Source organism: Belonocnema kinseyi, chromosome 7 (assembly GCF_010883055.1).
Source record: "Belonocnema kinseyi isolate 2016_QV_RU_SX_M_011 chromosome 7, B_treatae_v1, whole genome shotgun sequence".
Lineage (NCBI taxonomy): Eukaryota > Metazoa > Arthropoda > Insecta > Hymenoptera > Cynipidae > Belonocnema > Belonocnema kinseyi.
In genome coordinates this window covers 117,977,268-117,990,131 of record NC_046663.1, presented here as the reverse complement: position 1 = coordinate 117,990,131, position 12,864 = coordinate 117,977,268, and the positions used below count along the sequence as shown (strand labels likewise).

At 33.4% G+C, this 12,864-nt stretch overlaps 2 protein-coding genes across 2 annotated transcripts in view; one reads left to right on the top strand and one right to left on the bottom strand.

Annotated features, from left to right (window-relative positions):
• LOC117176646 (carnitine O-palmitoyltransferase 1, muscle isoform) overlaps nt 1-12,864 on the top strand; it is a 168,312-nt gene that overhangs the window by 40,691 nt on the left and 114,757 nt on the right. The gene's annotated exons all lie outside the window — the stretch shown is intronic.
• On the bottom strand, nt 10,440-11,356 carry LOC117176647. The gene is made up of 3 exons (XM_033366900.1): nt 11,257-11,356; nt 10,733-10,939; nt 10,440-10,658 (listed from the first exon to the last, which is right to left on the bottom strand). Exons 1-3 carry the CDS (start codon nt 11,278-11,280, stop codon nt 10,440-10,442), a joined length of 450 nt encoding a protein of 149 aa, XP_033222791.1. The 5' UTR covers nt 11,281-11,356.

Here is a 12,864-nt window from a genome sequence, read left to right as displayed (position 1 = left end):
AAAATTAAAATTCGAAAATTTTTTCTAAAGCCTCCAGGGGACTTCGTTTTCGCACGAAAAAATTTTATGTGCCCTTATTGCATCCGGACCCACAATTACTTGCACTTATACTACGTTCAGAAATGTGCAAGTACGTCGCGTTATCAATTCTCAAATTTAAAGACGTGGGATTACGTTGAAAAAAGGAATTTTTAACAGTTTTTGTACTTTTAACAGCGTCAACAAATTCAACACTCTTAAAGTAGGTCCATTTATTACCTACTCTGAAAGTCACATATTCGCAAGCAGAAACTGTGCTTCTATAACGCCTTGCTATATTTTCAGTCAAAAAGTGGTAAAATTATAAGATTCGTTGGAACTTCTAGCATGCAAGTGGTATTCACCCTATAATCAGAGGAGTACAATTGCACCAATTTTTTGTTGGTAATTTTACTATATTCTAAGTGGTAGCATTTTTTTATTTTTGACAGTCTCTTACCAAATCAAGCCTGTGAGGATCGATTTGTGCAACTTTCTTACTTCACTTCTACTTCCACATCACTGTAAAACATTTTGTCAATTTGGAATATTTAAGTTTAACGTGATCTTATACTACGCTGTAAAAAATAAAAGAATTGTACCGCTTAGAATGGTAAAATTACCAACAAAAAATTGGTGCAATTTTACTACGTTGATTATAGGGTGAATACCACTTGCATGCTAGAAGTTCCAACCAATCTTGTAACTTTACTACTTTGAGACTGACAATATCCCTTCTAGAAATAATCAATTGGGATCGATAAGAAACAATATAACCAATATCTCAATCGTTCCGAATCGTGTTTCTTAATTGTGCCAAAACGATTGGCAACGATTGAGCATTTTGCATTTCCAATTGTTTCGAATCGGGTACTTGGAATTTGCCACGTGATGGCAGCACTTTTGTCTCGCGGGAATTATTTAAAGACAGTTATTTACTTTTTCGGAATAATATAAATTTGAAACAGTATATATTATAAAGCAAAGTAAATAAACATTTTGTAAATAATTTTTACCAGAGGAAAGTGGTGCTATGAAAAAATGTGCTAATAGTATATTATGTTAAAAATATAAAATCAGATACACGATAGAAAGAAAGAAGTTGATTCTGTTATAATAAAGCAAAATTCTTATTTTTTATTATGAGCTCTTGGATTGTTTATTTTAGTGAAAATGTTTATAAATTGTTATAAGTTTTAAAATCGGTTGAGATTTAAAAAAAAGTAAGCGAATAATTTAGAAACGGGAAACTTCAGAAAAGCGATTAAAGTATTATTTTATTATTTAAAAATGTCAAGCTGTTATTAATTGAATAAAATTAAACAATTAAAAATTAATATTAGAGATAAAATATTTTTTTGTCAGAAAGAGACCTCAATTTTTTATTATTCGCAATTATTAACACATAAATTCATATTATGAAAAAAAAGTTTTTATTAATTCAAGTTTGATTTTTAGTTTATTGAAATGTAAGTACTCAAATGATGGACAAAATTCTTTCTAAATTGTACACGAGTCAATACAATTAAAAGTTCAAGTTTTTGAAGCTGAACATTTTGTTATTTAAAGTATTTAAGACTAAATTGCAGATTAAACTAATCTAAGTGGAAGTTTTCTGATCACTGAGCGTTCTAAATATTTAATTACAACATTTCAAGTATTGATTTCGAGTTCAAACGTTCATTAATATACGTAAAAATGACAAGCCTTCTAAAAACTTTTTTATTAATAAAGCATTTGAAATTGTACGATATGGATTCAGAAGCCTTTAACTTCGTTTAATTTAAAATTATCCCATGTGCAATTTAAGTATGAAAAATATACATTTTTAATCTTGTTTCGATTTGATTTGAATTAGTAAAAATGCAGACTTCAAAAATAGGATTTTTAAATTTAGTTTTCTAAGCTGCTTACATTTAAACTTAATAATTTCTTAATTTTAAAATTTCAAACTCAAACTTTAAAACAATTCATAAATTAAAGATTAAACTCTTATTCTTTGATATGGTAAAATGTCGAAAAATGTCCGTACGGTTACATAAGATTCGATAAAATTATAAGAATGACAACTAGATATAAAGATCAAAAATAAACTTTTTTTCAGACTATCAAAAAAATTTTAACAAAATTACAGAAATATGTAGCCATTAAGCACAATGTTTCAGGAAGGAGAAAATATAAAAAATAGCTGTGCTTATGGAAGGAAAACCATTTGTTGTGATGAATTCCGCACGTATTCTATTAAAATTTGTACTTAATGAAACTTAAATGAACTAATGCTATACAATTAACAATTTCAAACCTCTAAAATAAAAATATTTGCAAACCAAAGTATTTGAAATATTCAAATTTTAATATTTTAAATATTTAGCCTGACTTTCAAAATATTGGCGCCATCCTAACCTTCTATAATGTTTCCAATCATTTTCAATTGAGTATCCATTATTCAGAGTTGGGGGTAAAGTTTTCAATGCAGCATTTTGATTTTGCCTTAATTATTCAGAAGCTGTTTTTTATTCTGTCAAACAAATTTCAAGAATGTTGCAGGCAAGTGCATTTACTCAATTCAATCCGATTGGAACAATTGACATAATTAGCAACAATTTAATCTGATTCAACTTTTGATTACTCTTAATAGTTATTAATCGTGTCCAATCGATTATTTCTAGGAGGGATAGCAAGGCGTTGTAGAAGTACAGTTTCTGCTTGTGAATCTGTGACTTTCAGAGTAGGTAATAAATGGACCTACTATCAGAGTGTTGAATTTGTTGAAGCTGGTAAAAGTACAGAAACTGTTAAAAATTCCGTTTTGCAACGTAATCTAACTCTTTAAATTTTATAATTGATAACACGGCCTGCGTGCACAGCTCTGAAGGCAGTATAAGTACAAGTATTTGTAAAGTTTCAAAGTTGTGGAGATTAATGAAAAAATTGTAAAATTAAAAGTTATGTGTAAAAGAGCGTTTTTCATAACGGTATAAACTATGGAAAAGTTTATTTTCAAAATTGATAAAAAAATATTAAAAACGAATTATTGTATTTAAAAAACTGCTTTCTGCTGTTATTCCTTATTTGAAAGGGAAATTTACCATTTCTAGTCTAATTGCCATTATTCACATTTCTCATGTAGATGCTGAAGTAGCCATGTTGAATAAAAACACGAATATTTTTGGTTAGAATAACATCACCTAAAATTCATAATGCCTTTGTAATTTTGCAGAATCTATCTGGAAACTTACATAAACGAAAAGTTAAATTCCATACTGAAAGTAAATATTCGTTATTGTTAGTGAAAACGTTACTTTGAGAGTAGGTAATAATCGGACCTACTCTGAAAGTGATAAAATTACCAGAATTTTTTTTTACAGTATACTTTTGTAGAGCATGTTTCTTTATTAAAGTTCGAATAAATTTACGTTACTGACCAAGCTGTGAGGTTGAAATTCCTACAAGATTTTAAGTTTTTCCGGGCCTATTGAGAAAGCCTGTGCTCTTCAAAAGTGCTCCAGAAAATTTCTAAAAATCCAATATCTTTTCCGGGTTCTCCGAGCTCTGTAGCAATTTTAATCAATATTAGTATATTATGGTTAACCATTATTAACGTTCCAGATTAGATGACGGGTATCTTACATAGCTGCTTGATGATGACTATAGAATGTTCTTTCTGAGTTTATAAATCAAAGGAATGTCGCCAATTGAAAATACTTCATTTCGGCAAAGGCGTGCAAAACTTGTTTTCAGACGCTTTTTATCAGTCCGTAAAGCGGCAGTTTATACAGTCATAACTTCACAAGTCCTATTTCATAAGCGAGACCGAACGCGCGCTATCGCGCGTGCGTTTCCTTTTTTTTGAAAGTATTATATTTTATCATATTTTATGTATTTCTTTACTATCAGATGTTCTTAGTTTAAGTTTATCCTATATTTTTGTCTGAGAGTAAATTAAGTTGTTTTTGTTGATTTTGCAATATCCAATTTATAATGAAACTTAATTTGTTTTAAATATTATTGTAGCATCACATTTTATTAGAAAATGATGTCTCATAAGCCAGAATGATTTAAGAATATATAATTTGATATCGAAACAAACTTCAATACAAAAGTAAATTGCAATTATAAATTTATTCGCGGTCAAGTGATTTCATCTTTAGCCAGTCGGGTCCACAAGACGACTGACTCCGCTGTTGGTTGACATCGGCGATTTCGAACTCACACATCGAAATCCCTTTTCTTCTGATCATGATGTGTGGCCTATTGCCTCTAGGAAATGTTTATATAAACTATAAACTTTTAAGAAGGCGATACCATGGGTGTTTGGTGATCCAGCGGGTGCCGACAGAATGTGCGCAGGCAAATAATCACGGAGTGAGAATATTCCACTTCATTATTTTTAATTATTTAAAAATACAAAATTATTTGAATATTTCTGTATACACCTAATTCTTTATGATATTATTTTTCTGCTGCTCTCGTTGGAAAATTTTTAGTGAATGCCAAGATCGAACTCGACAAAATGCCACATACAATTGTCCATGATTAAATACATCTTTACGAAGATCTAACCGATAGTTTCGAAAGTTGATCCTTCACAATACAATGTAATATGATGTATAAAGACAATGTGCCCTGCCTTATCACCTGTTAAAATGCGACATCGTAGAAAATTATTTGCAAGTTCGATTATTTTCAAACGTGTACCATTACATAGACCTTCGCTAATAGAAATAGTACGAATTAGCATAAAAATACTATTGTTTCTTAATCGTAATTCATGAGGAGAAAGGGTCGGTGGATTCAATGTGTTCAAGTATTCTGTGATTATTGCGGTATTGTGGATTTGTTCAATAGCTCCACGACCCTGTAATTTATTTCTTCAACATCAACATTTCGTGCTGATAATATAGCTGTCTTTGCAAATCTCCAAATCTTCGATCCTTAATAAGTTTACAAAACATTATCTGTACTATATCATCGGTTCTAGTAGCTACACATTTTTCTGGGGCTATTAAGTAATTCTGATTGTCATTTAAAGTACCATTTCCACACACAATGAATACTTTTCGAATTATGATTCCTGGGGTAAAGTACTCATATTTTCTATTAGTGAAAATACAGAGACATATTATCAAAGTGAACTGAATTTAATGGATAAATTTAAAAAAAAATCCTGCGAATTGTATGAGTTTTCACAGGCAGTAATTGCCTAAAATATTCGCCAAGAATTATAATTTTTCCACCAAGTGGTAAATTAACATTCATGAAGTCACGTAATGTTCGATCTACTAATTCCAAAGCATACCTTCGCGCCATTGGAGCTTCGTCCCAAATAAAAATATCTACTTGTCGTAAGTATTGAGCCGCTTTTAGATTGATTTTTTATACGGAAGACGGTATCAGAAAATAAAGGAACTGGCATACCGAAAATTTTATGTACAGTACGTACGTCTTTCCTGAGCCACCAGGTCCATCAATATAAAAACATGATATAAAAGACCTTTCTTCGTTCGACGAAGCAACATTAAGGATTGTGTCTACGATATCTTTTTGTTTTCCATTTAATTTGTGGTACTGAGTCTCACAGAGTTCTTCATGTTGAGTAAGCGATACCTCGTCATCGTGAATCTTAATATCGTTCCGAAATTTAGTTATTTTTGGCATCGTTGAAAAGCTTCTAATATCGGATCTTTCGTCAGAAAGATAGGTATTTATCTGAATATATGATCTTATGGATGCTTCTTGTATATTATAGTTTCTCTGAAAATCTTGTGACATAGCGTATTTAAATTTATACCATACACAAGAAATGTAATATTTACTTATCAAGAATTGTAAAGGGTTTCTTGTAACCGTAACAGTATAAACTGCTCTTAATAAGGGGGTGAAAATGTAAAAATCACTTAGCATTTCGTAAATATCACAATGAAATTAAGGTTAATTCAACGGTTATCCTTCAGTAAAATAAACCTCTATTCCCTCGTATTACCTTCTGTACCTTATGCAAAGTGCACTGAACCGAGATTAAAATAGTGGTGCAGTGGATATTACCGAAAGATTGGTACATGCTACCGATCCGATTGGTTTACTTAACTCGCCCTTAAAGCCGGAACGCAACCTATTCGCGCGGAACACCGGGTGAATTCACGACGCAATCAGCAATGAATGGATTACATCACCTAAAAAACATTCCTTTTTGACATTTCTGTGACATTCGTCACATTACTCCATATTCCCACTTTGCAAGGAAGGGGTTTTATAATAATAATACAATTTTCGGTGGCACAATTTATTCACAGATCGCGTGCAACGTATTTTTTATCCGTGACTGTTGGGTTATCATCCAAACTTCTCCTTCTGCCATATCACGGTCCCACTCTGCATCATCTTGGATGAGAACTAATGCTAAACAGGTTCTTCGAAAAGTATCATAAGTTTGTTTATTAACAGTTCTGAGATCTTGGAAACTTATAGCCCCTTCGATTGTTATTAGTAATAGTCTCAGATAGAATAGTTTTATTGTAGTCGGACTAACAGAGTCATTCGTCCAATAACGTTCAATTTTGTTTTTCGTTTTTGCCAAATTGATAATTTTGATCCACTATGTTTTTGAAATACGTAGTGAGATGGAATTGCAGAATACGTATATATCGTTCGGCATCAGTGTCACGTCCATTTAAATGAAAATAATTGATTAGCATAGTTTCTTTTTCCATTGCGTTTCTTATAGCATCTTTACTTTCAGCATCGTCAATAGTAATACTTTTCTGATTAGGCAAATGTACTGGAAACCTAAGAACAGCATGACTTATTTTGCAACGATATACCGTATATATGATCACATGCTTTAACAGAACTCACGTATCGAGTATCTATGAAATTTTTTTATTTAATCATGATGAATAACATTTTCGCTGTTATTGGCATCAGTAGCTATGGCGGAAGCAGCATCATGTCCTTGTAAATATATTTGTATAAATATTTGACTGACTTTATGCTAGAAACTACTTCCACATCAATATGCGAGTTAAAGAGCTTTAATAATCTAACATTGTAATGTACCACAAATTGATTGTCAGTCGTGCCTCCATTTTGGCGATTATATATAATAGGCTTGGGCGAAAAAGCAAAATGTGCGTCCAGGAAACGCCTGGGTGCGGAAAAGTGTCCCAGTCCAATCCGAAACTCAGCGCACTTTGAAATTTTGAAATCCGATAATATTTTCAGCCTGTTCTTTGAGGGTGAAATCTCGAAATTTCATTAAAAAGCACTAAAATTTAAGGTTTTGCAAAAATGGGCTTAAAATCGATACCGATGCCTTCCAAGGGTGACTTTACGATGAAAAGTCATCAGAGGGTACTTAGAGGTCCGTACCGAATCGCCGTCACCCCATGCCAATCCTCATGGAGGGGGAAATGGCTCAAAATTGCGTATTTTCGAGTAAAACGCCTAAATACTTGTGCAGCTCCTTGCTCACTGAGTTCTATTTCGAGTGTCCCAGAGCCCACCACGTGCAGGTGGCTGCACATCGGGCTCCACCCACGCCCTACCCAACCAACCAACCATATGTATAACGTGCTTATTTAAGTCTCAGAGTCATTAATTACACCCACAAAGTCTTTCTTAGTGTCAAATAAGTTGACAGTCTTTCGTGAAAGAAGTGTGGCGCGTATCTGTCGGTCCCGAGCCTCGGGACCGATGCCTTGTCTGGACACCTCTGTTATCAGTCTAACAGTTCTTTCCAACGCTACTGTGTGACAAGGGAAAGATGTAAAGTCCCTGCCCGGTACCAAGCCATCGGCCATAGATAACTTAGCGGTAAGTTCATCCTCTGTTATAGGAATTAAAACTGGAGGTACGGTAAGTGAAACATCTGTCTGTTCCCAATCAATCATTTCTGTGTAATCATTAGCTCCAAAATTAATTTTTGGCACAATATTGTATCTAACAGTTGTCTGTTGCTAATGTTTTGCTTCCAGGATTTTGGTGAGTACGTCTTGGCGAACGGTAAGCCTAGGGTCGGTTACCATTCCAAGAAGTATATTTTCTGGCATGGCAGAGAAGCCATTTGTCTGAATGGAAGTGTTTACCACATTTCGGTTCTTCAGAGGAAGAACCCTTGACAATTTGATTGCTTGGAAGAGGTGCCGACTCACATCAGCAATAGACTTATCCCGTTTGATGTGGAACCACTGAGGTATGTGTACTGTGAGTAAGTAGTCAACTAATACTTGCAGTTTGTTTTTGGGTCTTTTTGTTGATGTGTATAATCTCAGAATTCTATTTGCAGTTGTTAGCCAGCGAGCCATGTTGATGGGGCCTATCTTCCGGGAGGCCAGCTCAGGAGAACACGCTCCAAACCGTATGGCATCTGATATCTCATAAAGGTACCTTTGAACTGAGCTGATATCAGTGGGCTCCATTTCAGGTAAGTCACGCTCAACTTGTTTAAACTTCACAACATCGAGGGTCTCACAAGTTGGAAGTTGTCCCCCTATTGGCCCTGAGTATTTGTTCGGACCAGAGGTAGGTCCGTCAATAAATACGAAAAGACTTCTAAACGGTAGCTCATTGAAATGTAATAGACAGACAACCTATTGCAAGGAACGATCAAGTCGTTCCTCTAGTAGACGAATAATTCCTCCCTTCCAGCCCGTATTCGTATTTGTACCATCACAGCCCACGACTACCACTGCATCGAAGCCTCCATTCAGTTCTGTTGATACGTCATTATAAATAGAATCACACTCATCTTGGGTATGGCTCGATGGTGTGACGACGTGGCTTACGTATTTAGAACCTGGTTCGGCCACCAAAGTTATGCGTTCCTCGTTAATAAATCCAGAGGCTGTCAATCTTTCGTCTTTCCGAATATCAAAGTATAAGCCACGAATAGAATCCTCATGGCCTGATTCCTCCTTCAACTTGGAGCCTATTTTAATTTTCTCGCGCCTTATCTTACCTTTATCTATGACTAGACACCACGGTCGTATAAACAGGTCCAGAATCTCCAGTGGTGGGGGTGACTCGCTTTTTGACGAAAACGCTGTTTCTCAAAGTGACCACGGAGAGTTGAGCGCGATGATCGGAGGGTATATGGTTTATTTACTTCCACATAACCTCTGTCAATCTCGATTAAGATCACGATAAAATCGTGAAAAATCTCTGAAAAAGGATAATAGAAAATCCCGATACAAGTTTTGAAAGAAGTAAATATGACTAGAAATTATATCTAATATACAGTTCAACACATCCCCAGTGAAAGTTTCGCGAAACTGTTTAAATGTGAGCTTAATTACAAAATATTTATTTACAAGATTTCATAATGACATTCGAATTTTTTGTTTTAAATTAGCCTAGAAATCTTAACAAAAGTTGTATAATTCATCTCTCAATAATTGAGTTTTATCAAACAATAATTGTTTCCAATTATTATGCTTTATTCAATTTTAATTAAAATACGAAAAATGCAGTGCGTTTTTGTATTCATAACGAAATTTCACTTTTTAAATTGTAAATTAGTCTAAAAGTCGTAACAAAAGTTATAGATAATTCATCTGTTAAAGGTTGATCTTTATTAAATATTTATGTATAATTACTATTCTACATAAAATTATAATTAAGTCGCTAAAAATTTAGCTTTTTCGTAAATTCACAATGACCACTTATTAAATGGCCTTAAGGAGTAATATATAAAAAATAAGTATTTTCTTTATATATTATGTTTTATTGTAATATCATTCAACATTGAGATTGCAAATTGCTTTTTTGCATAACAATACTGGAAAAGATCTTGTTTTTGATAGTATTAAAATATGCTTTTCAAACCTGAGAAAAATTAAGAAATATTTTTTTATCCTATAAAAAAAATCAGATAAGAATTTTAAAGCCAAAACCTTTCTGCTTTCATTCATTCTCTAATTTTGATAGTTTCCTCTTTACACTAGATCTCTTTTTGAGTTTCTGGTTCTCTTGGTATGCGAATTGCCTCATCCGGAGTCGAATATAATAATATAAAGCGTAGGAAAATAACTCAGAAGCATGCTTCTTGCATGGAAAAGTAAATAAATAATTCTCCAAAACTTCATCAAGTGTGAGATCAAACACATCAATGCTCAAGGCATGTTTCGCAAAGCATTCTTCAACGAAATAAATCAACTTAAAGAAGTGTACATTTGGATGAATCAATCCTCCTTTTGTTTTCATGGCAACTAGTTGTGCTATCTGAATTGTAATTATAGTACTTCGTAAGTGAATCGGTACACACAGCACATTCATTATATTTGTCTCTTTTTAAAATTTGCTTAAAAAGATAACCTGAAATATAAACTGGTATTAGAAACTAGTGTATAATGAAGAAATATTTCAAGTTCAATTTGTAGCCAAATTGGAAGCCAAACAGGACTATTACTCACATATTTGGACGATCACATGTCATTGACACTAAACTCAGTTTTCTTGTAAAGGATTTTAATGTCAGCAACGATTATTACGAATTTAAATTTTTCTTCAGTAACGGTGCAATTTCCGTGAGCAGGTGGTTTTAATGCACTATATACAGAGAGCAATCTATATAGCTGAAGAAAAGTAGGACAGGTGGGGTGCTCATTGCTTCCAGCTGCTTGTCGAACCGTACCAAAGAATTTCTTTCTGTTGTGGTAAATAATAGTGTTAATTATAAGTACAAGCATATAAATACCATACAAATACAAATGATTACCTCTAAATTGTCTTGATTGACTTTTCCAGTTAGTAAATACTTGAAATTGTACTTGTCAATTAGGTAATGACATAAATCCATCGTAGAAGTAAGAGTTAACCTCAATCCATGTGCTGTTTCTTTGGTCAGAAATCCATCCGCGTGAATAAGGCTTTTCAATTGATTATTTTCCCATTCATTAAGCCACTCTAGTGACTCTTTTATAATCTGTATGATGACATACGAAATATGATTAAGAATAAGAAAATAAAGCAATGGATGACAATGTACCTTAAAGTCCCTTCCACTTGGAGTAAGACCTTCATTAGACTGTTTCCGATTTAATGCATCGAAAAGATCATTCATTCGTTTGCAAAAAGCTATTGTTTCTTCACAACCTTTAAATTTTGCAAATTTGCGAGATAAATAAAATTCCAAACCAATTGAAACAGAATTGCTTAAAATCTGTATAAATAACATAAATATTCAGAAGAAAGCGATAAACACTTTATTCACGCCGAAAGTATTAAAAAATAGGTTATTACCTGAGTTGCAAGGCGAACACGCATTTTTGCTGTATTGTCCAACTGTACGTGCCTTTTGGTCAATTTAGGGCATACCCGGGCATTCCCAATTCATTGACTGTCTACATTATATAATTCTTGAAAATAATTCCACTGAATATAATCCTTTTCGGGATGTATCTAAAATCAATAAGTATATAAACAAACTTTTTTCATGAAGACAGATACACATAATGAGAAATCTGTAACATAAAATAGTAAGGGTAATTACTCGTAGTTTTCCCTTGTTATACAGTCTGTTGCGAACATTTTTAATTAAATGTGGGGTGTCAGAGAAGAAAAACACTTGTCTTTCATTATTAAATGGATGAGTGAACCAGCTTTTTGTGAATTCAAGTCTCGCTTGAACGCCTAACGTTTTTTGCATCTTTCGGTTAGTGCTAGCACCATCCCCAATTATTCCGTGTATAAGTGCCCCTGCTTTTTCTAGTAGACATATAGCTTTTAGCATTATCTTTGCTAATTCTTCCTCCGCAACAAGATTTTTTGAAGCAAAAGTTGCTATAGGCTGTGAATAATTTTCGGTTAGGGAATGGTGAATTATGACAAGGCCATGTGTTGCTAAATTATCAGCGCTTATATCGGTTTCTTTTCTGCTATCTCCATAATCAGTTATCCCTTGGTACGTTAAGTTTCGAGATAAAATAGCAATTGCTCTTCTTAGATTTATCTCATCTGCACATATGATGCCATGCCGTTTAAATAAATCCTTATTTTTGAAATTCTTTCCTAACATTTCAAAGAAATTTTCATCGAAACCACAACCACTTGCCATTAGACTGAAGTAGTCACGGACGGTTTTCGAACATGGTAAGGGAAGAATTTCATTTTTTCTTAGGAATTCGTAATACGAAGGGGATCGAATATTCATTAGAGTACAGAGCATTATCCATTGCTCAGAATATCTACTGCCCTTCGGATTTTCCGCTTTAGCAGCAGCAACAATCTCCTTAATGGCAAGTATCTGCTTCTTTGAGACATTAAATTTAGCTCACTTTTTATCCGAAGTAACTCTCAGAGCATTCAATTTATATTGCTGAGTAGGATAGTGTGTGGGTAACAATACTTTGGCCTTAGTTCTCTTTTTCAGCTTCTTTTCTTTTTGAAGCAATGAATTTCTTAATTTTTGACAAACATTACACCTTAAGGTATTTTTACTTAAAAGTTAACAAGAATTGTGACGCCACAGTTCTGAGCCCGAAGTGTTTTTAAATGCAACATTTGCTGGTATTAAGAAAATATCCGTTGAAGTAAAGCCTTTACATACACGCATATTTTGGAAATTTTTCAGAATTTCTGATATGTTTTCAATATCATATAAAACTTTTGGAAGACATGTCCCTTCTAGTTTATTGGCATACAATACACTTCGTATTGTACTCTTCTGTCGGCACTGACAATGACACTTTTCTGAAATACGTGCCTCGAAATTCCATTTTCTATTATATTTACTGGAAGTGTAAATATAAGTTCTCGTTCTTTTCCATTGAAAGTTTCACACACAGTCCACGGTTTTATCAAATTTATGCAGTAATGTTTGTCAGTTATATCTTCACCCACTATAAACAG